This window comes from Bos grunniens, chromosome 23 (genome assembly GCF_055505025.1).
Source record: "Bos grunniens cultivar Pamir isolate PY7600 chromosome 23, Bosgru_T2T1.0, whole genome shotgun sequence".
In the NCBI taxonomy this organism is placed as follows: Eukaryota; Metazoa; Chordata; class Mammalia; order Artiodactyla; family Bovidae; genus Bos; species Bos grunniens.
This window is the reverse complement of record NC_141187.1, coordinates 44,958,322-44,981,988: the sequence shown is the minus strand read 5'-3', so window position 1 is coordinate 44,981,988 and position 23,667 is coordinate 44,958,322. Positions and strand designations below refer to the sequence as shown.

The window sequence follows — 23,667 nt, the reverse complement described above, 5'->3', positions numbered from 1 at the left end:
ATGATGTCTTCGAGGAAACCTGAAGGATGGTGAGGATTGTCATGGAGAAGGTGGGATGGGTTGGGGGAATGTTCTAAGTAGAGGGACCCACACATGGGGAGGCACAGGTTGGGGATAATGCAAGAGAGAGCATGTCTGTATGATCAGGGGAGTCAGGGCAGAGCTTACAGGCAGGAAAATGATGTTAGCTGTTTGTTCTTTGTCCTGAGAGCAGTGAGGAGTTCTGGACGGGTTTTCTGCATGATCGGTTATGCAGCCTCATCATTGTGCCTATGGGGGAGAAGGACTTGGAGGGAGACCAAGGCATGAGTCAGAGAGTCCAGCTAGTGGACTGTCTCTGGGATTTAGATGATGTGATGGCAGGTGGGCAGGAATGAGGGTGGTAGGAATGGCAGAGGGGGGAGGAGAGGCTGGAGAATTACAGGAGATGGAGTCAGGAGGGCTCGTGACCACTTAGGTTTGGGCAGTAAAGGCGAGGGTGAAGGCGCGGCCAACATTCAGCACTCTGGCTTGGAGGCTTGGTGGACAGGGATGAAGGGCAGGTGCCTGTCTGCTAAGCTGGGAGCAGAAGAGAAGCAAGTATAGAGAAGGGAATATCACGATGGTTTGACCACACTGAGTGTGAGATATCCAGATGTCTAAGCAGAGTGCTCACTGTACAGATTTGAAACTCAAGAGGGAGAGCTGGGTTGGAGATGGCAGGTTTGGAATTGTCCGTGGATACATGGTCATGAAGACATGTGGATTGATGGTATTTCTCCGAGAAGATGTAGCATGAGAAAGTAAGTGCCCCTGATAGAAAACCCCTCGGTACTCCAGCACTGAGTGATCTGGAAGTTAAAACAAAATGATCTGGGAATAAGAAAGTACTCAAGAACTAAAAAGTGGACAGGAAAATGGGAAGTAATCATGTGTAGCATTATGGCAGCTAAGAGACAGTGGTTCAGATCAGGGAGAAAAATGATTCCAAAGTATCGATTACAGACACATCACATAAGGTGTGTCCTTTTGATTATTTTTATGCTATTAATTGTAGGCTCTTTAGCTCCCTGTGAAGCCAGTGTGCAGTCATCAGGGTGTAAGTTAACATGGCTCTTAAGAACTAATGGTTCTTAAACCTTAAGTTTCTTAAGGTTTCAGAAAACAAAAATCTCAATTCAAGGAGGCTAAACTAGTAAGAAAATTTAGGCCAAATATCTTCCTGTGTTTTATCCTCTAAACTATCCCACATGCCTTTTGAGCAGTGCTTGGCATTTGTCAGTGCTTATTGACTATTTATTGCATAAATGAGTGAGTGAGTGAATGAATGAATTCCACATCATAAAATCCAGTGGTGGGGCAGCACCAGGACTGGTTAGTTCAGTAGTTCAATATCCTGGCAAAAGGAAGCCATCCTCAGGCTCTCACCCCTCATGGTAACAAGGTGGCTGCAGGAGGTCCAGCATTACATGCAGACACAACGTCCAGAGGGGAGAGGCAAGCCTGTTTCCCTTCTTGGTGTTGCTTTCTAAGAGCAAGAAAACCTTGCCCCAGAGGTTCTTCAGAATTCCTCTCGTTTCTCATTGACCAGAATTCTTAAGAGATAACTACTTACCTTTTCCCCTAATTTTGACAGATGTTTCTGGCTCCTACCTAGTATAAGTTATCCTTGGAAGACCCACCACAATACCGCCCTTCCAATCTCAGACCCCACCAATGAAGCCAGGGCAGGGCACGGTACCCTGGGCATGACGAGCATCCCTGCCCACTTCTGATGCCTGATCATGCCACAGCCACTGACCTGCACTGACATTTGTAATGAGGAGACAAGTCAAACTCTGGAAAGTAACAGCTAATAGAAGGGATGCTAGTCACTCTTAGAAAAGCTTTCCTGACTTCATACGTTTGCCTAAGACTCATGTAGAGTTAGGCAAGTCGGTGGGGCACTGAAGCCTTAAGTGAAAGTGTTAGTCGCTCAGTCGTGTCTGACTGTTTGCCACCCCACGACTGTAGCCCACCAGGAAATTCATGGAATTCTCCAGGCAAAAGTACTGGAGTGGGCAGCCGTTCCCTTCTCTAGGGAATCTTCCCGACCCAGGGATCAAACCTGGGTCTCCTGAATTGCAGGTGTATTGAAGCCTTAGTTCAGTTCAGTTCATTCGCTCAGTCGTGTCCGACTCTTTGAGACCCCATGAATCGCAGCACACCAGGCCTCCCTGTCCATCACCAACTCCCGGAATTCACTCAGACTCACGTCCATCAAGTCTGTGATGCCATCCAGCCATCTCATCCTCTGTCATCCCCTTCTCCTCCTGCCCCCAATCCCTCCCAGCATCAGTCTTTTCCAATGAGTCAACTCTTCGCATGAGGTGGCCAAAGTACTGGAGTTTCAGCTTTAGCATCAGTCCTTCCAAAGAACACCCAGGACTGATCTCCTCTAGAATGGACTGGTTGGATCTCCTTGCGTCCAAGGAACTCTCAAGAGTCTTCTCCAACCCCACAGTTCAAAAGCATCAATTCTTTGGCACTCAGCTGTCTTCACAGTCCAACTCTCACATCCATACACGCCTAATGGAAAAACCATAGCCTTGACTAGACGGACCTTTGTTGGCAAAGTAATGTCTCTGCTTTTGAATATGCTATCTAGGTTAGTCATAACTTTCCTTCCAAGGAGTAAGCGTCTTTTAATTTTATGGCTGCAGTCACCATCTGCAGTGATTTTGGAGCCCAAAAAGATAAAGTCTGACACTGTTTCCCCATCTATTTCCCATGAAGTGATGGGACCAGATGCCATGATCTTCGTTTTCTGAATGTTGAGCTTTAAGCCAACTTTTTCACTTTCCTCTTTTACTTTCATCAAGAGGCTCTTTAGTTCTTCGTCACTTTCTGCCATAAGGGTGCTATCATCTGCATTTCTGAGGTTATTGATATTTCTCCCGGCAATCTTGACTCCAGCTTGTGCTTCTTCCAGGCCAGCGTTTCTCATGATGTACTCTGCATATAAGTTAAATAAGCAGGATGACAATATACAGCCTTTATATACTCCTTTAGTCCCACACAGATATCTGTAAAACAACCACATTCTCCTTGGAGCCCTAAGCGCTGGTCCTAGCTCCCTTGTCTTCTGTCTGTAGAAGGTACAGGGCAGCTTCTTAGCTCCCTGGACTCTGGTTTCTGCTTGAATGAACCCCCAGGATCCTAGTTGGCTCCAGCCAGCAAAGCCATGCTTGCCTTCCATCCTCTCTTATCGCTCCCAGCCTCCAGCCTGCTTGCTTGAAGACAGTCTGTTACCAAGCAGCTGGTCCTCCTGGAGGCTCTGGGAACACCCCTGGATGCGTACTCTTCAACTCCATTCTGCCCTTGCTTGTCCTTCCAGAGGGTTGCTGGAAGATAAGGGGACATGATCCAGTTTGGGCTTTACGGCCTTTTCTGCCCAGAGAAAGCGCTCAGTAAATGTCAGCAAGGGTCTCCACCAGACATGTGACCTGGACTTCTCCTCTGCTGTTCTTTGATGCCTGTCTTTCTTTCCCGGTTCCCCTTCACCCAAGTCTAGACTCTCTGCTTCCACCCAGAAGAGCTGAGATTCTGTCAGGAGGCTTTAGGACTCCTCCACAGGCCATGCACACTTCTGGAGCTGTGTCTTGCTGCTCTCTGGGTCCCACCATCCACACGTGCCCCAGAGACATCTTTCTTCCCTGTGCCTCCTCCTTCCTACCACTGCAGCTTCTTTAAAGCAAATATCCACTGAACTGGCCATTTGTTGTGATATGGACCAGGTTAGCAAAGCCGTTTGAATCTCCCAGTTCCAGTAATGGGTTCATTTTTGCATATTCATTAGGCTTCCCTGGTGGCTCAGACGGTAAAGCATCTGCCTACAATGCGGGAGACCAGGGTTCGATCCCTGGGTCGGGAAGATCCTCTGGAGAAGGAAATGGCAACCCACTCCAGTACTCTTGCCTGGAAAATCCCATGGACGGAGGAGCCTGGTAGGCTACAGTCTGTGGGGTTGCAAAGAGTCGGACACGACTGAGCGACTTCACTTCACTAGGCCCATTATTGTGAGTTTTAAGTCTATTTTGAGCGGGGCTGTCCAGTAGAATTTTCAGCAATAACAGGAATGTTCCGTCATCTTTGCCAGCCAGCATCACAGCCATCAGCCACGTGTGGTTATCGAGCACCTCCGATGTGGTTAGGCTGACCGAGGAACTGCGTTTTAGGTTTTATTTAGTTTTAACTAACTTAAACCATAACCGTATGTTGGAGAGCAGCTCAGCTAGAGAAACAGAACTGCTTAAATTTTGCAATGACAAGTCCCTATGACTTTCCTTCTCCTACTCTAGCCATTAAAGATTTTTTTAAAAAATCTTGGATTCGCTATTAACTGTGAAGGGCCCACCGCACAGCGATATATGATTTTGTGAGAGTTCCACTCTTGTGTAATAGCATAGGAGAGAAACTGTGTCATCCCATTCATTTTATATTCGGTCTCTGCCCCAGTTGCATTTTTGATATCAGAATGCCTAGGAATAGCAAGATGGTAAATCCTCTTTCTGCTGCAAACCTTGGAGTCAAGAGTCATTATCTGGAAATAGTGGTCAGAGCCATCATACCTCATCAGGATAGATGATGTAAAGAACTGATGGGCTCGGGTATAAAGACTGCTGAGGAGGCATAACTGTACCCAGGCAGATGAAAGAAACACCTCTGGGAGACAGACACCACGGTTTGATACGAGGAGGTGTTTGCAATGAGGAAGCCACCAAGAAGCCATGTGAGCTGTGGTTTGCTGACTGTGTGGTCCAGTAAAAGGCAGAAAACGCTGATAAATCCATCAGGGAACAACTACCGGGAAGTGCAACTGAAACAAGCTACGCACTTGTTTTAGTCAACGCCACTTTTGTGATAGGAAGTCACTGCAACTCACACACTTCAGGGTTTTCGGCAAAGTCCTCTGTACAAGACAGGAAATATTAGCATCAAAATAGGATATTAAATCCAGAACAATAGCAGCTATTTTTTAAAAAGTAAGGTGATTCTCCAAGCACGAAAACATGTACCATTCCATTCTGTGTTTAAAGTCACCCAGTCTCAGTATCACGGAATCAGTTACATTCTGAGATTGAAATCCATCTTGCGTAGGTTTCAAGCTATTAGCATCGAAAGGATTCTGTGAGTTACCGAGATGCCTGTGTCAGACACAAAGAAACCTCATACCTCTTGCACATTTGTTCTTCCGTATAAACTAGTCTGAATGATCCAAAGACTTCTGGCCTCGAATAGACACGAAAGATAAACTAGAAGAATCTCTGAGGTGTGGATTCCGAAAGTACAGGTTTAGTGATCCTACAAAGTCCTGCGATGTCTGCTCACAATTCTGGTGGCATATAGATACTTTTTTTTTTTCTTTTTTTTTTTTTTTTTATTTTTTTAAAAAAAAATCACATGCTCCCCATCCTGAACCCTCCTCCCTCCCAACCTCCCCATACCATCCCCCTGGGCCTTCCCAGCGCACCAGCCCCAAGCATCCAGCATCGTGCACTGAACCTGGACTGGCATCTCGTTTCATACATGACATTTCACATGTTTCAATGACATTCTCCCAAATCTTCCCACTCTCTCCCACAGAGTCCATAAGACTGTTCTATACATCAGTGTCTCTTTTGCTGTCTCGTACACAGGGTTATCGTTACCATCTTTCTAAATTCCATATACATGCGTTAGTATATTGTATTTATGTTTTTCCTTCTGGCTTACTTCACTCTGTATAATAGTCTCCAGTTTCATCCACCTCATTAGAACTGATTCAAATGTATTCTTTTTAATGGCTGAGTAATACTCCATTGTGTATATGTACCACAGCTTTCTTATCCATTCATCTGCTGATGGACATCTAGGTTGCTTCCATGTCCTGGCTATTATAAACAGTGCTGCGATGAACATTGGGGTACACGTGTCTCTTTCCCTTCTGGTTTCCTCAGTGTGTATGCCCAGCAGTGGGATTGCTGGATCATAAGGCAGTTCTATTTCCAGTTTTTTAAGGAATCTCCACACTGTTCTCCATAGTGGCTGTACTAATTTGCATTCCCACCAACAGTGTAAGAGGGTTCCCTTTTCTCCACACCCTCTCCAGCATTTATTATTTGTAGACTTTTGGATCGCAGCCATTCTGACTGGTGTGAAATGGTACCTCATAGTGGTTTTGATTTGCATTTCTCTGATAAAGAGTGATGTTGAACATCTTTTCAAGTGTTTGTTAGCCATCTGTATGTCTTCTTTGGAGAAATGTCTATTTAGATCTTTGGCCCATTTTTTGATTGGGTCATTTATTTTTCTGGAGTTGAGCTGTAGGAGTTGCTTGTATATTTTTGAGATTAGTTGTTTGTCGGTTGCTTCATTTGCTATTATTTTCTCCCATTCTGAAGGCTGTCTTTTCACCTTGCTAATAGTTTCCTTTGATGTGCAGAAGCTTTTAAGTTTAATTAGGTCCCATTTGTTTATTTTTGCTTTTATTTCCAATATTCTGGGAGGTGGGTCATAGAGGATCCTGCTGTGATGTATGTCAGAGAGTGTTTTGCCTATGTTCTCCTCTAGGAGTTTTATAGTTTCTGGTCTTATGTTGAGATCTTTAATCCATTTTGAGTTTATTTTTGTATATGGTGTTAGAAAGTGTTCTAGTTTCATTCTTTTACAAGTGGTTGACCAGATTTCCCAGCACCACTTGTTAAAGAGATTGTCTTTAATCCACTGTATATTCTTGCCTCCTTTGTCAAAGATAAGGTGTCCATATGTGCGTGGATTTATCTCTGGGCTTTCTATTTTGTTCCATTGATCTATATTTCTGTCTTTGTGCCAGTACCATACTGTCTTGATAACTGTGGCTTTGTAGTAGAGCCTGAAGTCAGGTAGGTTGATTCCTCCAGTTCCATTTTTCTTTCTCAAGATCACTTTGGCTATTCGAGGTTTTTTGTATTTCCATACAAATTGTGAAATTATTTGTTCTAGCTCTGTGACGAATACTGTTGGTAGCTTGATAGGGATTGCATTGAATCTATAAATTGCTTTGGGTAGTATACTCATTTTCACTATATTGATTCTTCCAATCCATGAACATGGTATATTACTCCATCTATTAGTGTCCTCTTTGATTTCTTTCACCAGTGTTTTATAGTTTTCTATATATAGGTCTTTAGTTTCTTTAGGTAGATATATTCCTAAGTATTTTATTCTCTTCGTTGCAATGGTGAATGGAATTGTTTCCTTAATTTCTCTTTCTGTTTTCTCATTATTAGTGTATAGGAATGCAAGGGATTTCTGTGTGTTGATTTTATATCCTGCAACTTTACTATAATCATTGATTAGTTCTAGTAATTTTCTGGTGGAGTCTTTAGGGTTTTCTATGTAGAGGATCATGTCATCTGCAAATAGTGAGAGTTTTACTTCTTCTTTTCCAATTTGGATTCCTTTTATTTCTTTTTCTGCTCTGATTGCTGTAGCCAAAACTTCCAAAACTATGTTGAATAGTAATGGTGAAAGTGGGTATAGATACTTTTAGACACACGATCACACTCTGACAATGACTTTTCTTCACTGGAAAAGAAAATGTACCAGACGTGAGAGAGACACACACACACTGTGTTTTAGTTTTTGTGAATAAGACTCTCAGTTTGTCTTTTTCAAAGCCCGAGATTCAAAAACATTAAGTATTGTTAGTAAATCTCCAGAGTTAATAGAAATGTATTGCTTTCAATATATGTTTAAAATTCTACACGATGATATCTGTAGCACCATTTAGTTTAATGACTTCAACTCCTTGAATTCAAGCAAACTCCAATGACCATGGAGCCATTTCCAGCTTAGATTGAGAGCTTTTCATCTTTCATTGAAATCCTTAGAGCTGCGGTTGATGGCACATCACTTGGCTGACAATGAGAGCAGCCAGTGGCTTTGAGGACAGTGATTTAGAAGATTACTGGGATTAACAGAAGCTTTTCAAAGCTGTCTATATTGTGGAAATGACACCTATGTGTGTTACTAAACAGTGGCAAGGCAATGGCAACCAACTCCACTACTCTTGCCTGGAAAATCCCATGGGTGGAGGAGCCTGGTGGGCTGCAGTCCATGGGGTCGAGAAGAGTCAGACACGACTGAACGACTTCACTTTCACTTTTCACCATCATGCATTGGAGAAGGAAATGGCAACCCACTCCATTGTTCCTGCCTGGAGAATCCCAGGGATGGGGGAGCCTGGTGAGCTGCCATCTATGGGGTCACACAGAATTGGACACAACTGAAGGGACTTAGCAGCAGTGCCCCCTTAGTGGATGAACTTTTTTTCTACTCTAATGGAAAAAGTGTATCAACGTCAAGAAAGAAAAAATAAAAAGACATCAGATGAAGTCCATGTTTCATAGCTCCCCATCACCAGTGACACTTGGTCACTTCGGCTCTATGGGGTCCCCATCAGCCACTCAGCAGAGATGCCCTTTTTGGTCAAAGGACATGTATTGAAAGCTACAGCAGCAGCTCTGTCTCAAAGGGAAAAAACAATTAGCAAATACTTGCAGTAGAGCTCTTCTTCCATGTCTTCACAAAGATGATTATTTGCTTTAACATAGGTGGCTGCACTTTTTGCTCTAATTATAGCTGTTGGCGATTGCCAGTAAATTTTCATAGGTCTGCATGTGCGAATTCTACACATTGCGTTACCGACGGGGATGCAGCATAGCTAACACTTCCTAATGTTTTGAGTCTAAAATTCTCACAGGGTGCTTCACATACATAATCATTTTTCCTTCTACTGGAAGCATCAATGTAACCATGATTTCGTGACACTCATTGTTCTCCTCTTCTGCACGTCTTTTATTCAGAATTTGCATCCTAGCAGTGCAGTAACTGTGGAGAAGGGGTAAAAAGTTGGGCTCAGAGAAAATAGCTATTCAAGAAACCTGAGGAGTAAGGAGGGGGTTTTCCCTTGCCAACAAAAATTATTAGGTTTTCATGTAACTGAACAAGGCAGCATGCCAGTGTTTGTTATTTTTTTTGTACATGTAAGCATCTCCATTGGAAAAAAAAAAAATTAATGACCATTAAGCTCTACTCATGGAGAAGGCAATGGCAACCCAGTCCAGTACTCTTGCTTGGAAAATCCCATGGACCGAGAAGCCTGGTGGGCTGCAGTCCATGGGGTCGCTAAGAGTCAGACACAACTGAGCGACTTCCCTTTCACTTTTCACTTTCATGCATTGGAGAAGGAAATGGCAACCCACTCCAGTGTTCTTGCCTGGAGAATCCCGGGGATGGGGGAGCCTGGTGGGCTGCCGTCTATGGGGTCGTACAGGGTCGGATATGACTGGAGCGACTTAGCAGCAGCAGCAAGCTCTACTCATATCTTGCCAAGCTCACTTTAGAACTTTGCAGCGTGCCTGCATATTTCCTCTTGAGGGCATTGTAATCAACCCGTGCCTCTCATTCTCCGTTCCTGGTTTTGCACTTGACATTGTTTCAAGCACACGGTTAGGGGTCAGCGTCACCCACAGGGTCATTTCACTTGCATTTCTTTCGTTCCCAGCCAGGCTGTGCATTTCACGAGGGGCACCTGGAACTGATTTCTATTTATTTGTACAAATACTCCGCATACTTGAAATAGCCATTCTTTTATAGTTATGTTTGGTTCAGATTTCCCCATCATGCTGGTTTTTCTCCCTTATACTGGTTGTACAGTGTTTTATTTTGCAAATTAAAAACCTAAAAGTTCGCTCAGAGACTACTATCAACAATTATATGCCAATAAAATGGACAATGTGGAAGAAATGGACAAATTCTTAGAAAAGTACAACTTTCCAAAACTCGACCAGGAAGAAATAGAAAATCTTAACAGACCCATCACAAGCACGGAAATTGAAACTGTAATCAAAAATCTTCCAGCAAACAAAAGCCCAGGTCCAGATGGCTTCACAGCTGAATTCTACCAAAAATTTAGAGAAGAGCTAACACCTATCCTGCTCAAACTCGTCCAGAAAATTGCAGAGGAAGGTAAACTTCCAAACTCATTCTATGAGGCCACCATCACCCTAATACCAAAACCTGACAAAGATCCCACAAAAAAAGAAAACTACAGGCCAATATCACTGATGAACATAGATGCAAAAATCCTTAACAAAATTCTAGCAATCAGAACCCAACAACACATTAAAAAGATCATACACCATGACCAAGTGGGCTTTATCCCAGGGATGCAAGGATTCTTCAATATCTGCAAATCAATCAATGTAATACACCACATTAACAAATTGAAAAATAAAAACCATATGATCATCTCAATAGATGCAGAGAAAGCCTTTGACAAAATTCAACATCCATTTATGATAAAAACTCTCCAGAAAGCAGGAATAGAAGCAACATACCTCAACATAATAAAAGCTATATATGACAAACCCACAGCAAACATTATCCTCAATGGTGAAAAATTGAAAGCATTTCCTCTAAAGTCAGGAACAAGACAAGGGTGCCCACTTTCACCATTACTATTCAACATAGTTTTGGAAGTTTTGGCCACAGCAATCAGAGCAGAAAAAGAAATAAAAGGAATCTAAATTGGAAAAGAAGAAGTAAAACTCTCACTATTTGCAGATGACATGATCCTCTACATAGAAAACCCTAAAGACTCCACCAGAAAATTACTAGAACTAATCAATGATTATAGTAAAGTTGCAGGATATAAAATCAACACACAGAAATCCCTTGCATTCCTATACACTAATAATGAGAAAACAGAAAGAGAAATTAAGGAAACAATTCCATTCACCATTGCAACAGAAAGAATAAAATACTTAGGAATATATCTACCTAAAGAAACTAAAGACCTATATATAGAAAACTATAAAACACCAGTGAAAGAAATCAAAGAGGACACTAATAGATGGAGAAATACACCATGTTCATGGATTGGAAGAATCAATATAGTGAAAATGAGTATGCTACCCAAAGCAATTTATAGATTCAATGCAATCCCTATCAAGCTACCAACAGTATTCTTCACAGAGCTAGAACAAATAATTTCACAATTTGTATGGAAATACAAAAAACCTCAAATAGCCAAAGCAATCCTGAGAAAGAAGAATGGAACTGGAGGAATCAACCTACCTGACTTCAGGCTCTACTACAAAGCCACAGTTATCAAGACAGTATGGTACTGGCACAAAGACAGAAATATTGATCAATGGAACAAAATAGAAAGCCCAGAGATAAATCCACACACATATGGACACCTTATCTTTGACAAAGGAGGCAAGAATATACAATGGATTAAAGACAATCTCTTTAACAAGTGGTGCTGGGAAATCTGGTCAACCACTTGTAAAAGAATGAAACTAGAACACTTTCTAACACTATACACAAAAATAAACACAAAATGGATTAAAGATCTAAACATAAGACCAGAAACTATAAAACTCCTAGAGGAGAACATAGGCAAAACACTCTCTGACATACATCACAGCAGGATCCTCTATGACCCACCTCCCAGAATATCGGAAATAAAAGCAAAAATAAACAAATGGGACCTAATTAAACTTAAAAGCTTCTGCACATCAAAGGAAACTATCAGCAAGGTGAAAAGACAGCCTTCAGAATGGGAGAAAATAATAGCAAATGAAGCAACTGACAAACAACTAATCTCAAAAATATACAAGCAACTCCTACAGCTCAACTCCAGAAAAATAAATGACCCAATCAAAAAATGGGCCAAAGAACTAAATAGACATTTCTCCAAAGAAGACATACAGATGGCTAACAAACACATGAAAAGATGCTCAACATCACTCATTATCAGAGAAATGCAAATCAAGACCACTATGAGGTACCATTTCACACCAGTCAGAATGGCTGCGATCCAAAAGTCTACAGATAATAAATGTTGGAGAGGGTGTGGAGATAAGGGAACCCTCTTACACTGTTGGTGGGAATGGAAACTAGTACAGCCACTATGGAGAACAGTGTGGAGATTCCTTAAAAAACTGGAAATAGAACTGCCTTATGATCCAGCAATCCCACTGCTGGGCATACACACTGAGGAAACCAGAAGGGAAAGAGACACGTGTACCCCAATGTTCATCACAGCACTGTTTATAATAGCCAGGACATGGAAGCAACCTAGATGTCCATCAGCAGATGAATGGATAAGAAAGCTGTGGTACATATACACAATGGAGTATTACTCAGCCATTAAGAAGAATTCATTTGAATCAGTTCTAATGAGGTGGATGAAACTGGAGCCTATTATACAGAGCGAAGTAAGCCAGAAGGAAAAACACCAATACAGTATACTAACGCATATATATGGAATTTAGAAAGATGATAACAATAACCCTGTGTACGAGACAGCAAAAGAGACACTGATGTATGGAACAGTCTTATGGACTCTGTGGGAGAGGAGAGGGTGGGAAGATTTGGGAGAATGGCATTGAAACATGTAAAATATCATGTATGAAACGAGATGCCAGTCCAGGTTCAATGCACGATACTGGATGCTTGGGGCTAGGGCACTGGGACGACCCAGAGGGATGGTATGGGGAGGGAGGAGGGAGGAGGGTTCAGGATGGGGAACACATGTGTACCTGTGATGGATTCATTTTGATATTTGGCAAAACTAATACAATTATGTAAAGTTTAAAAATAAAATTTAAAAAATAAAAACCTAAAAGTTTATGAGTAAGTTAATACATTTCTGGCTTCCTTCTTATGCACCCTAAATAAATAAATATGTCTGTTGAGTATATATATATATGTCAATCACCCTAAAACCAGAGGGTATCTTAAAGCAAAACAAACAACAACAACAAAATTTTTTGGAATATTGTCACATAGGTAACATCTGGTTATAGGTAGATGTCATTCCTAAATAAACTGAATTAGAACAAAAAATATGTATTTTTAAAAACATCTTTCAAGCCAACTCTCTGGAACACAGCTTTTATATATTGGGTTAGCCACAGAGTTCATCCCAGTTTTTCATACCATCTTATGGGAAAACCCAAATGAACTTTTTGACCAACCAGTAGATTGTACTCTTAGAACATTAAGAAAAATTTTATGCAAGACAAGAGGTGAATCTCCATCTGTTCCAAACACACATCTACTCCCTTCCTTCGCCTCTCATTTTTCTTCTTCTGTTTCTCAGGGCTTAACTTCTCACGCTTCTTTTCCTCATCTTTCACCCCAGCTCGTGTACACCAAATTCCTCCCTGTCTGCATTTCTGCACCCCGTCTTGCCTCACTCTTTCCCCAGGGGATGTCTGTTTCCTCCTCAGCATTTAGCACAATGCCTGGCCTGTGGCAGGAGGGGCAGGGCAGAATATGGTTCAACTCCAGGCCTTTGGAGGCAGCCACCCTAACAGTCGTTTCTCCAGGTATCCTAAGGAGCTAACAGCAGATCTGTTTGTGAGGCTCAGTGGGTGTGACCCCACATTGTTCACGATAGGGTCTCAGTAGGTGTTTGTCAGTCGAATGAATTCATTCACTCTCACCTCTCCCTTGGGAGAAGGCAGTGGCACCGCACTCCAGCACTCTTGCCTGGAAAATCCCATGGATGGAGGAGCCTGGTAGGCTGCAGTCCATGGGGTCGCTAAGAGTCGGACACGACTGAGCGACTTCACTTTCACTTTTCACTTTCATGCACTGGAGAAGGAAATGGCAACCCACTCCAGTGTTCTTGCCTGGAGAATCCCAGGGACAGGGGAGCCTGGTGGGCTGCCGTCTCTGGGGTCCCACAGAGTTGGACACGACTGAAGCGACTTAGCAGCACAGCAGCACCTCTCCCTGCACTCTCCTTAACTTGATGTGAGCCTGACTTACCAGCATCTTCAATTCTTGTGCCTCACAAGGAAGAGAAGACAGTGACTGGCCAGGTCTCCATCTCAATCCATTGCTTTCTACGTCTCACCATTTGTCGTGACTCTGACTTGCACTCTCTTCTGCATTCTTTTCTCTTCACTTCTGTGACCGGATGCTCCCGTTGGGCATGTCTGCACCTGGCTCATCTTTTACTTTTCTTCCCCACCCTGGTGCCCTCTCCAGTCCCATCTCCCTTCGTGACAAGTTCATAATCCATGGTTAGACCACGCAACCTCCTGCTTTCTCTTTGAGATTTAAACCAGCCGCCTCTGTTACGTGTTAGCCCCATGAACGACATTTCCTGCCCTAAACCTCATCATGAAAAGGCACTGTTGCTATTCTGGGTTCTCTTGCTTGTCCAGTTCTTTCCCTCCAGTCCAGTAGTTCTCAAAGTGTGGAACCCTGACCAGCAAAAGCAGCTTTGGCATCACCCAAGAATTTATTAGACACGTGTGTTCTCAGTTCCACGCCAAACCTCATGAGTCAGAGACTCTGGGAGTGAGGCCCTGTCATCTGTGTTTTAACTGCCCGCCAGGAAATTGTGATGCCCATGAAAGTTTGAGAACCACTGCCTTAACCTGTCTGGTCTCCTCCTGCCTTCTCCCTTCCTCCTTTCCACACTTTGCTAATTCTAGTAGGAACTGTCTTAATACCTGAAGATAATTGTACCATTTTGAAAATTACAGTATGTGAAACGTCAAAATGATTTCCAATACTCAATGAGCTTTTGCTCATTCATACTAACAAGAGACTGTGCAGTGGAAGATCAGAAAGAGAAATTCAGGAAGCAATTCCACTTACCATTGTATCAAAAAGAGCAAATACCTAAGAAACTGTGATGATCTTGATAGATGAAAGTAGAAATGTTCTGTGAGACTCATTTTATTCAGGAGAGTTAAATTCTTCCTGGGAGGGAAAACAGTTTTTTCTAATGATGTTTATTTTAAAAATGCTAGTAATGTGCTGTGGAGAAGGCAGTGGCACCCCACTCCAGTATTCTTGCCTGGAAAATCCCATGGACGGAGGAGCCTGGTAGGCTGCAGTCCATGGGGTCGCACAGAGTCGGACACGACTGAAGCGACTTAGCAGCAGCAGCAGCAGCAGTAATCTGCTGATAACAGAACTGGTAAATAGTAAAAAGACATGGAGAGCCTAAACAGTCTTCAGAGATACAAGCTATTATGTATAAGATGTATAGACAACAGGGTCCTACTGTGTAATAGCACAGGGAACTATATTCAGTATTCTGTGCTAAGCCATAATGGAAAAGAATATGAAAAAGGAATGTGTGCGTATATACACCTGTGTATGTGTATCTATACATACATGTGTGAATATATACATGTGTGTATATATACACATACGTGTGTGTATATATATACACACATATATGTGTATATATGCACATGTGCATGTATATTATATATAATAACTGAATCACTTTACAGTAGAAATTAATACAACCTTGTGAATCAACTATTCATCAATAAATTAGTCTTTAGATGAATCAACCTTGAAGTTACTAAGCATTCGGAATTCCCAGCTAATTCCTCATAGCTTGATGATGAGAACATGGAGTTCATTACGTTCATGCTTCTACCTTTTGTGTGCATTTGAAAACATAAGAATTTTAAAAATAACTGTTACTTTAACAGCAGCATCTTTTTAATCCCATATTATATGAATCCAAATCAGATTTAATTTTTGTCATCATCTATCTTAGTCATAAGTGATATCAATAATGAATCTGTACTTATTGCATGGTTTTAATTTACTTCTACCAGATGTGTGCATATATATGCAGGTAAGTAGGTATGTCGATAGATAAAACATGGTTATCAATGTTAATATTGAAGAAATGACCAAAAGCCCAGAAATCTGCTGCTGTGTAAATTGACAAACCCTATAGAAAAATGACTTAACGATATCCAGGTCTGTGTCAGTAGACATTAAAATATTAATACACATAAATGTCTTTATCGGACTCTCTTCTAAAAGGGGAGAATTCTAATCGCAGAGAAGGTTTTATACCAGAAGGTAATCGGCAGAGATTTCTGTTTTTATAAGAGCATGTTGCTGCTGCTGCTGCTGCTAAGTTTCTTCAGTCGTGTCCGACTCTGTGCGACCCCATAGATGGCAGCCCACCAGGCCCCGCCGTCCCTGGGATTCTCCAGGCAAGAACACTGGAGTGGTTTGCCATTTCCTTCTCCAATGCATGAAAGTCAAAAGTGAAAGTGAAGTCGCTCAGTCGTGTCCGACTCCCAGCGACCCCATGGACTGCAACCCACCAGGCTCCTCCGTCCATGGATTTTCCAGGCAAGAGTACAGCATAAAGCATTCGAAATCCCTTTGTGACCAACCACAGAGAGATAATCATTAAGATGATAACTATGCAAATTATAATGCTTATAAAATTTAAAAAAAAAACAAGACGAAATAAAATTTGATACATACAACTACGTATGGAAAAAGAGCTTTTCTGTTAGGGTAGAAATATGATTCATGTCATATTTCTCCTTTTTTCTAATTTTGTTTTTTAATGAGATGTGTATTTAGAAGTTTTGGTGGTGGAATTCACAAGATTGTTTCCTCTCCCAAATGACTTGGGCCTTTGTGATTTAGCAGAGGTACTTTTTAACCGTAGAGAGCTATATTTTTTGAGAGTTGATGTGTCCCAAGACGGGTGAGCAATACTGCTTCCCCGTAACCACCAAGACCTCTAGCGCTACTGCTGTGGTGTCTTTTCTTCCCCTTAATGTTGCATCTACAGTTGTTAGACGTAAGTAGTCTAAGTAGCTAAAATATGTAGCGATCATTCCATCACATCTTTGCCCCAAAGAAGCAAAATATGACAACAACCCTGAAACCCCTCCTCCTCTGGCTGTTTTAAGCCAGTACTTTTACTATACTGCTGCTGCTGCTGCTAAGTCGCTTCAGTCGTGTCGGACTCTGTGCGACCCCGTAGACGGCAGCCCACCAGGCTCCTCCGTCCCTGGGATTCTCCAGGCAAGAACACTGGAGTAGGTTGCCATTTCCTTCTCCAGTGCATGAAAGTGAAAGGTGAAAATGAAGTCGCTCAGTCGTGTCCGACTCTTCGAGACCCCATGGACTGCAGCCTACCAGGCTCCTCCGTCCATGGGATTTTCCAGGTAAGAGTACTGGAGTGGGGTGCCAGAACATCCAAAATCAGAATGGTTTCCCAGAGATGCAGTAAACCTGACGGCAGTGCCATCATTATTCCGCCACCTGGGAACCCAAAGCAGAGGTGCTTCCCATGTTGTCGGTTTGAACAAGACGGAGTAAAGGACCCGGGACTGTCCGTTACTGGATGGCGCTGCGTTAACGCTCACAACCGCGCGCGGCTCTTCCCATCCTGGGTACTCTCAGTTCAGCTGAGTGTTTCCCAGATAGCCTTGGCCTGGCAGTCTGCTCTTCTCTTAGGAATGAGATGTCATAGCCGTATTGTTAATCACGATTATAGTGACTACTGCCTCCATTTGAGACATATAAAAAGGCCACATGAGGGGCTTTCCTGGCCATCTAGGGGCTAAGACTCCGCACTTCCACTGCACGGGGCATGGGTTCCATCCCTGGTTGGGGAACTAACATCGCACATGCTAAGCAGCATGACCAACAGCAAACAAAAGCCCAATTAACAAAAAAAAATTTTAAGGCCAAGTGAAAAGAAAGAAAAAATAAACCCACAGTCTTCAAAAATTAGTGCCTTAAATTATCTGCTTCAAATGACTTTTTGGTGTACATTATATTTTTTTTCTATGTGTATAAAATTTCAGGTCAAATATCATAAGTCCTTGAACTATATGCTGCCTAAAGCCTGTCAGTTTATAAATTGCTCTGTTGAGCATGCGTTTCATCAGGCCAGTTCTAAATGAGGAGGAAAGGGGGTAGGTAGAGGAATCTTTTGCTGCTGTATCATCATTGTGTAGAAAATTAAAGCCTTGGGAGGAACACAGCAAAAGGAAAAGCTTATTTATCCATGATTAACCATGGAGGCATTTCACTGTTGTATTTCTTCAAGTAAATCATCTGTCTTCTCATTGTAAGGCAGGTAATTGCTTTGCTGATTTCTGTGTTTCTGCCCAAACATAACTTAGAGCCTTTCATCTGGATATTTATTCATCTGGCTGGAACAGCTTTCAGTCCTCTTTAAAAATTAATTTGACTTTAATGTCTAGCTATCTAGGACTCCCCTGGGCTAGGAGGAAATCACACCCAGGGAGTTTTGATTTGACAAACGGCCGTTGTGTAGGAGACTTTTATCCTCCACCGTGGTGTTAACTGGCTGCTCCTTGTCTTGCTGAGCTTTGACAAGATCAAAGCGTACACCCTGCCCGGCAGAATCAGTGATGGGCACCAGGAGAATCCTGGCACCTCCCAGTGACTCTGGGCCGCTGCAGCCCTGCAGCTGGAGCTCAGAGACCCCTAAACGTGTCTACTTGGAGAGATTGGATGTGGGCAGAGGTGCCGAGAAGACAGGGTGAGTCTTTCCTAGTGCCTTGATGTCCCAGGTCCCCATGCTTGTTGAGCGCTTGAAGCCTTTGGCTCCCAGAAGTAGGAATTCCTGACCTCGTTTTCCATCTCTGAGTCCTGCTTAGTGTTTCCAGGTTTTCAAAAATTATGAAGAAAATTTGATTTTCATTTTTGTTTAAAGAACAAATATAAAACATGGTATATTATGATTTTTTAGCACTTTTAAAATGTTAAAACTTTTGTAAATGTTTTTAAATTTTCAATTAAAGTATAGTTGATTAACAATATTGTGTAAGTTTCAGGTATACAGCACAGATACTCAGTTATACATATATATATATGTGTGTGTGTGTGTGTGTGTGTGTATATACACTCTTTTTCAGATTCTTTTCCCTTATAGTTTACTACAAAAATATAGTTGCCTGTGCTATACTGTAGGTTCTTGTTTGTTATTTACATATTTTATATATAGTAGAATGTATATGTTAATACTAACCTCCTAATGTATTCCTCCCTGCTCCCTTTCTCCTTTGGTAACGATAAGTTTGCATTCTATGTCTGTGAGTCTCTGTTTTATTTTTAAAAAAAAAGTTCATTAGTATCTTTTTCTTTTTAATTCCACATAAGCAATATCATATGATACTTGTCTTTCCCAGTCTAGCTCACTGAACTAGTGTGATGATTTCTAGGGTTTTTTTCTAGGTTCACATTGCTGTGTATGGCATTCCCGCATTCTTTTTTATGGCTGAGTAATATTCCATATGGGCTTCCTGGTGGTTCAGACAGTAAAGAATCTGTCTGTAATGCAGATCTGGGTTCGATCCCTGGGTTGGGAAGATCCCCTAGAGAAGGGAATGATTACCCACTCCAGTATTCTGGCCTGGAAAATTCCATGGACAGAGGAGTCTGGCGGGCTACAGTTCATGGAGTTGCAAAGAGTCAGACATGACTGAGTGACTTTTCAGTTTCACAATATTCCATACATATGTATATACACATACATACATACACACACACACACAGCACATCTTTTTTATCCATTCATCTGTCGATGGAGAGAAAACAGGCACACTACTGAAGATCATTGGAAATGGTTTCCCTGGTGGTTAGATGCCTTAAAAGCAAAATAACAAGTGCAGACTTTGTGTCTGGTCTTGATGAAGATTGTTCAAAAGCATCCAGACTCAGGTAGCAGGCTATAAATGTCACTCTTTCCTGCAAGGCAGGCGTATCTAACTCTGCGGTCTCTTTCTCGCTCCAACAGATGGGGAGCTCTCCATATCAAATGAAGATGACTCCCTGGAAAACGGGCAGTCCCTGAGCTCCAGCCAGCTGTCTCTGCCTGCCCTGTCCGAAATGGAGCCAGTCCCGATGCCCAGGGATCCTTGCTCATATGAGGTGCTCCAGCCTGCTGACATCATGGATGGGACAGGTAATGCCCCCTGATAGACATTGAATTGGTCCCCAGCATGTGGTGTGGCGGGCCTTCAGCCTGGATGGACCTGGGCTTCTGTTCTGAAGCCCCCTGAATAGAAGGATCTCCTGGAAATGAGGATGGAAGTGACCGATTTAGTATCGGGTTGGTCATGAAAGTTCCTTTGGGTTTTTCCGTAAAACGTTACAGAAAACTTGAACAAGGTTTTCGGCCAACCCAGTACATGCTGAGTGTAAAAATATGGAGGAAATATCCATTTATTTTTCTACAATCTTTAAAAACACTTTTAAAACCTAAATCTCTTTAAAGAGGATAGGTCTTGTTTTGTAATATAGATGATTTAAAACGCCATCGTTTTGTTTTCTAACATTCGTTCCTGCTAACGCTGAGCCCCATGCTTCTGCAGGATGTCTAAGTCACCTGGTCACAAAGCCCGGGTATGCCTTTGAATCCTCATCCCGATATAACAGTTAACTGTTACATCACTTTAGCAGACTGTACCAGTTTACCGTATAAAATTGATGTATTAATTGTACAACTTAACCGGTTAAGTTGTAGCCTGCTGACAGGTGATTTGTGATGCCATCTGACCGCCACTCCCTCTTTGGTCCAGAGTCGCCAATATTCAGTCCCTCAGAAGGACTGCAAAGTGGTCCTCTTTAGCCAGATGGTGGCGCGCTCCCGACAGCCATTAAGGAGAGGCCCTTGCTATCAGGAGACCAGCCTCTGGGGAGGGACCTCTGGCAATGTCTGGAGTCTGGGGAGGGAGGCCACGTCCTTCCTGTCTGCACCGTGTGCAAAGTGTGCAACACGGAGCTCAGGCAGGAGGCGGGAGTGATGGCGGTTCAGAGAGTCGGCGCCCTGCTTCACTTTGGGACCCTGTGAGTCGCTGCTCCATCAATGTCCAGCACTGGTAACACCAATGTCCCTTGAGCCAGGAGAGAACCTGGTTCTCCTGCGGATGATGTGCAAGGCTTTGATGCTGTCAGGAACACTGCTGCCCGGATTAGGGAGGGAGGACGAGGCAGGGGAGTACTCTTGTACAGGCTTTCTTACTGGAGCAGTGATGGCAGGGGGGAGTATGCATCTGAGTTGCATTTCCCTCCCAAGCTCCCCCCCTCCCAGCTGGAGAGATTGTTCCAACTAAAGCCGTAAATTGAGATTTCTCTCCAGCCTTCCTTGTGACATTGGGATCAGACAGATTTGATTTGTTGTCCTGAGATCTGTCACCCTTGGGAAGTCGTAGAGTCTCCTTCAGTCTTCGGCTAGGTCACCAGTCTGATGGGAGGACCTCTGCTACCACCCAGGACAGCTCTTAACTGGAGCTGGTCTGGGTCCTGCCCCCCCACCCCCAGGGGGAGAGGAAGAGGCAGGCCTGGAGCAATAAGGAATGGGCAGAATCCAAACGAGAAAACCATGCTTCTGGCGAGGGTAGGAGAGAGGAGCAGAGAAAACAAAAAGGATGTTAATCTGGAGCATCCTTCACCTTGTCCAGGTGTATAGGAGCCAATAGGAGCCAGTGCCCCTGAAACTGCAGAGCGCCCCCTGAACACTGATGTGCAGCTTGGACGGCCCCGAACCTGGAGGAGCAGCCGCCCCAGGATATGGGGGTTGCCTGCCCAGTGTCAGCCCCTAGGCCGCCCTCAGACCCGGGAGCAAAGGGCAAACACACCCCAAGGAGGCTCAGAGGGGCTCCTGGTCCTTGCTCCTCTGTGCCTGCCCATCTGTTGCCTGTCGCCGTGGTCCGTGAGTCGGTGTTGGCGCGCCCGCGGAATGCGCGCTGCACGCTCTGCCGCGTCGCTGGCCTGCGCTGCGCCCCCGCGGCTGCCGCCAGCCCCACCCGCGCTGCGTGTGTGTAATGTCCTCGTGTGTCATGTGGTTGTCCCCTCAGTGTCCGAAGAGAGTCCCTCTGCCAGTGAGTCTGGAGCCCTCCTGTCCCAAGATCCTTCAGCCAAACCAGTCCTGTTCCTGCCCCCCAAAAAACCTGCTGCTTCCCCCGGAGACCACGAGGACACCCCCATGAAGCAGCTCTCTCTCCTCAAGCAGCCCCCCGCCCTGCCTCCCAAACCCACTGCCAGGATTGGCAACCACTTACCAGGTGAGTCAGCACGCCTTCTGGGGGCCCGCCGCCCTGCCTTCCCTTCACGGGATCCTTTCTTGCTTTTTACCTGAGAACCTTTGGCGAGGTCGCCCTGTGGGACACTTTGGTGTTTCTGTGTGTCTTGATACACGCCGTTGTGACCTGGGTTTGTGTGTGTGTGTTCCGAGGCATGCAGTATACACCTGCCAGCCACGTGCTCAGGGCCTCCAGTCGTGTGCACCGGTAAGTATATCCGTTGGCATTGATGTGGCTAAGAGTGTTTGCCCGTCTAGGTGGGTTAGATTCACTGTCCAAATCTTCGTGGAGATAGAGGAGCACCTGTTCTCTTCATCATGAGTTTGCTAAAGCATTCAATTTTTTGTCTCTGAATACTTCATCTGAAACCCAGTGTATTTCTTCTTTTAAAATGTATACCTGTGCTGTTCTCTTGGGGGGGGGGGGTGGGAGCAAAGATAGTAATTTGCAAAATATTGTGGAAAATACTTTTAAGAGGAATGTTGTCCTAAAATGACTGCTTTTTAATTGAAGTGTGGTTGATTTATGATACTGTTTTAATCGGGTGTATGGCAAAATGATTCAGTTATATATATATTTTCAGATTATCAACGGGATTAACAGATACAAACCTCTACAGAAAATAGATAAGCTTGATAAGCATCAAGGATTTACTATATAGCACAGGGGACTGTGTTCAATATTTTGTAATTACCTGAAATGACTTTAAAATTCATTGTTCAGTGTTAGGTAACACATGCACCTCCAGTTATTAAATTGGGCATTTAGTGGAATTGCGCTTTGCTGTACATTAGCACATGAATCGGGTACCACTTAGTGGTTTAAAGTTGTGGTATAATCGGAGGTTCAAGATTTCAGAGGGATGTTTCTCCAACCTTGATAATAATCCCACATGATACTGACTGATTTCCTTTTTATATGTTTGCTATTTTGATAAATAGTTTCTAATTGATCCCTATATATTTTTGTAAGATGGAAGGAGGGTGCAAGAATATCCATTTATTTTATCATTAAAAAACTGGGGTTCAAGGAAAGAAGTGACTTTTCCAGGGCTGGCGGGAATTCTGCAGTAAAGCCAACATTAGACCCTGTTTCCCGATTCCTAAGTCAATCACTGTTGTTTCCATGGCCGTAGGACATCTCTCACATAACGCGGAGGCTTATTAGTTACAATTCAAATAGAAGTTTGTGTCAGGCTCCTCTATCAAAGTACATACCCATCCAAGTCAGTGTTTGTGGTTCAAAAGAGCAAGTTTCCAATTAAAGAAACCGCTCAACACAGTAGTAACACTTTAGTGTTCCCAAATTTAAATGCAGAGAAAACCACAAAGGAAAAGAGCCTTCTTAAGCCTCCCTGAAAAGATAACCACTGTCTGTCATTGATCAAACAGAAAAAGTGAAATGCTAGTTTACTTTTTCTTTGCCCTCACTTATGTCTTATGAACTGGTCCTCATGTTACTAAAATATTCCAAAAAGTGATTTTGTTAGCTACATTGTAGGGGACCCCAATTAAATGAGGGACCCCTTAAGGGGTTTCTATCTTCCTTATTATAAAAAAACTCAATATCTCCACAATGTGCATGTATTTTTATAAGCATTTCTGAGTTTTTCCTCACTTATTCCTGGTATGAGAATTGCTCATTCTGATTCTAGAACTAAATTATGTACTTTTAAGGTCTGTGTACATTTTAAGACTGAGAGGCCAAGTTTCCCTTGAGAAAGCTTAAATATTGAAAAAAGTAAACTCCTGTATAT

At 43.1% G+C, this 23,667-nt stretch overlaps 1 protein-coding gene across 21 annotated transcripts in view; it reads left to right on the top strand.

The window, feature by feature from the left end:
• PHACTR1 (phosphatase and actin regulator 1) overlaps window positions 1-23,667 on the top strand; it is a 565,894-nt gene that overhangs the window by 477,743 nt on the left and 64,484 nt on the right. For 13 of the 21 annotated variants that reach the window (XM_086370843.1, XM_086370839.1, XM_086370840.1 and 10 more), the window contains 2 exons: window positions 19,625-19,792; window positions 21,687-21,893. In XM_086370843.1, the coding sequence (XP_086226969.1) occupies window positions 19,625-19,792; window positions 21,687-21,893 (375 nt within the window). The remainder of the gene's footprint in view (window positions 1-19,624; window positions 19,793-21,686; window positions 21,894-23,667) is intronic. The other 8 variants (XM_086370849.1, XM_086370850.1, XM_086370859.1 and 5 more) reach the window with 1 other exon arrangement.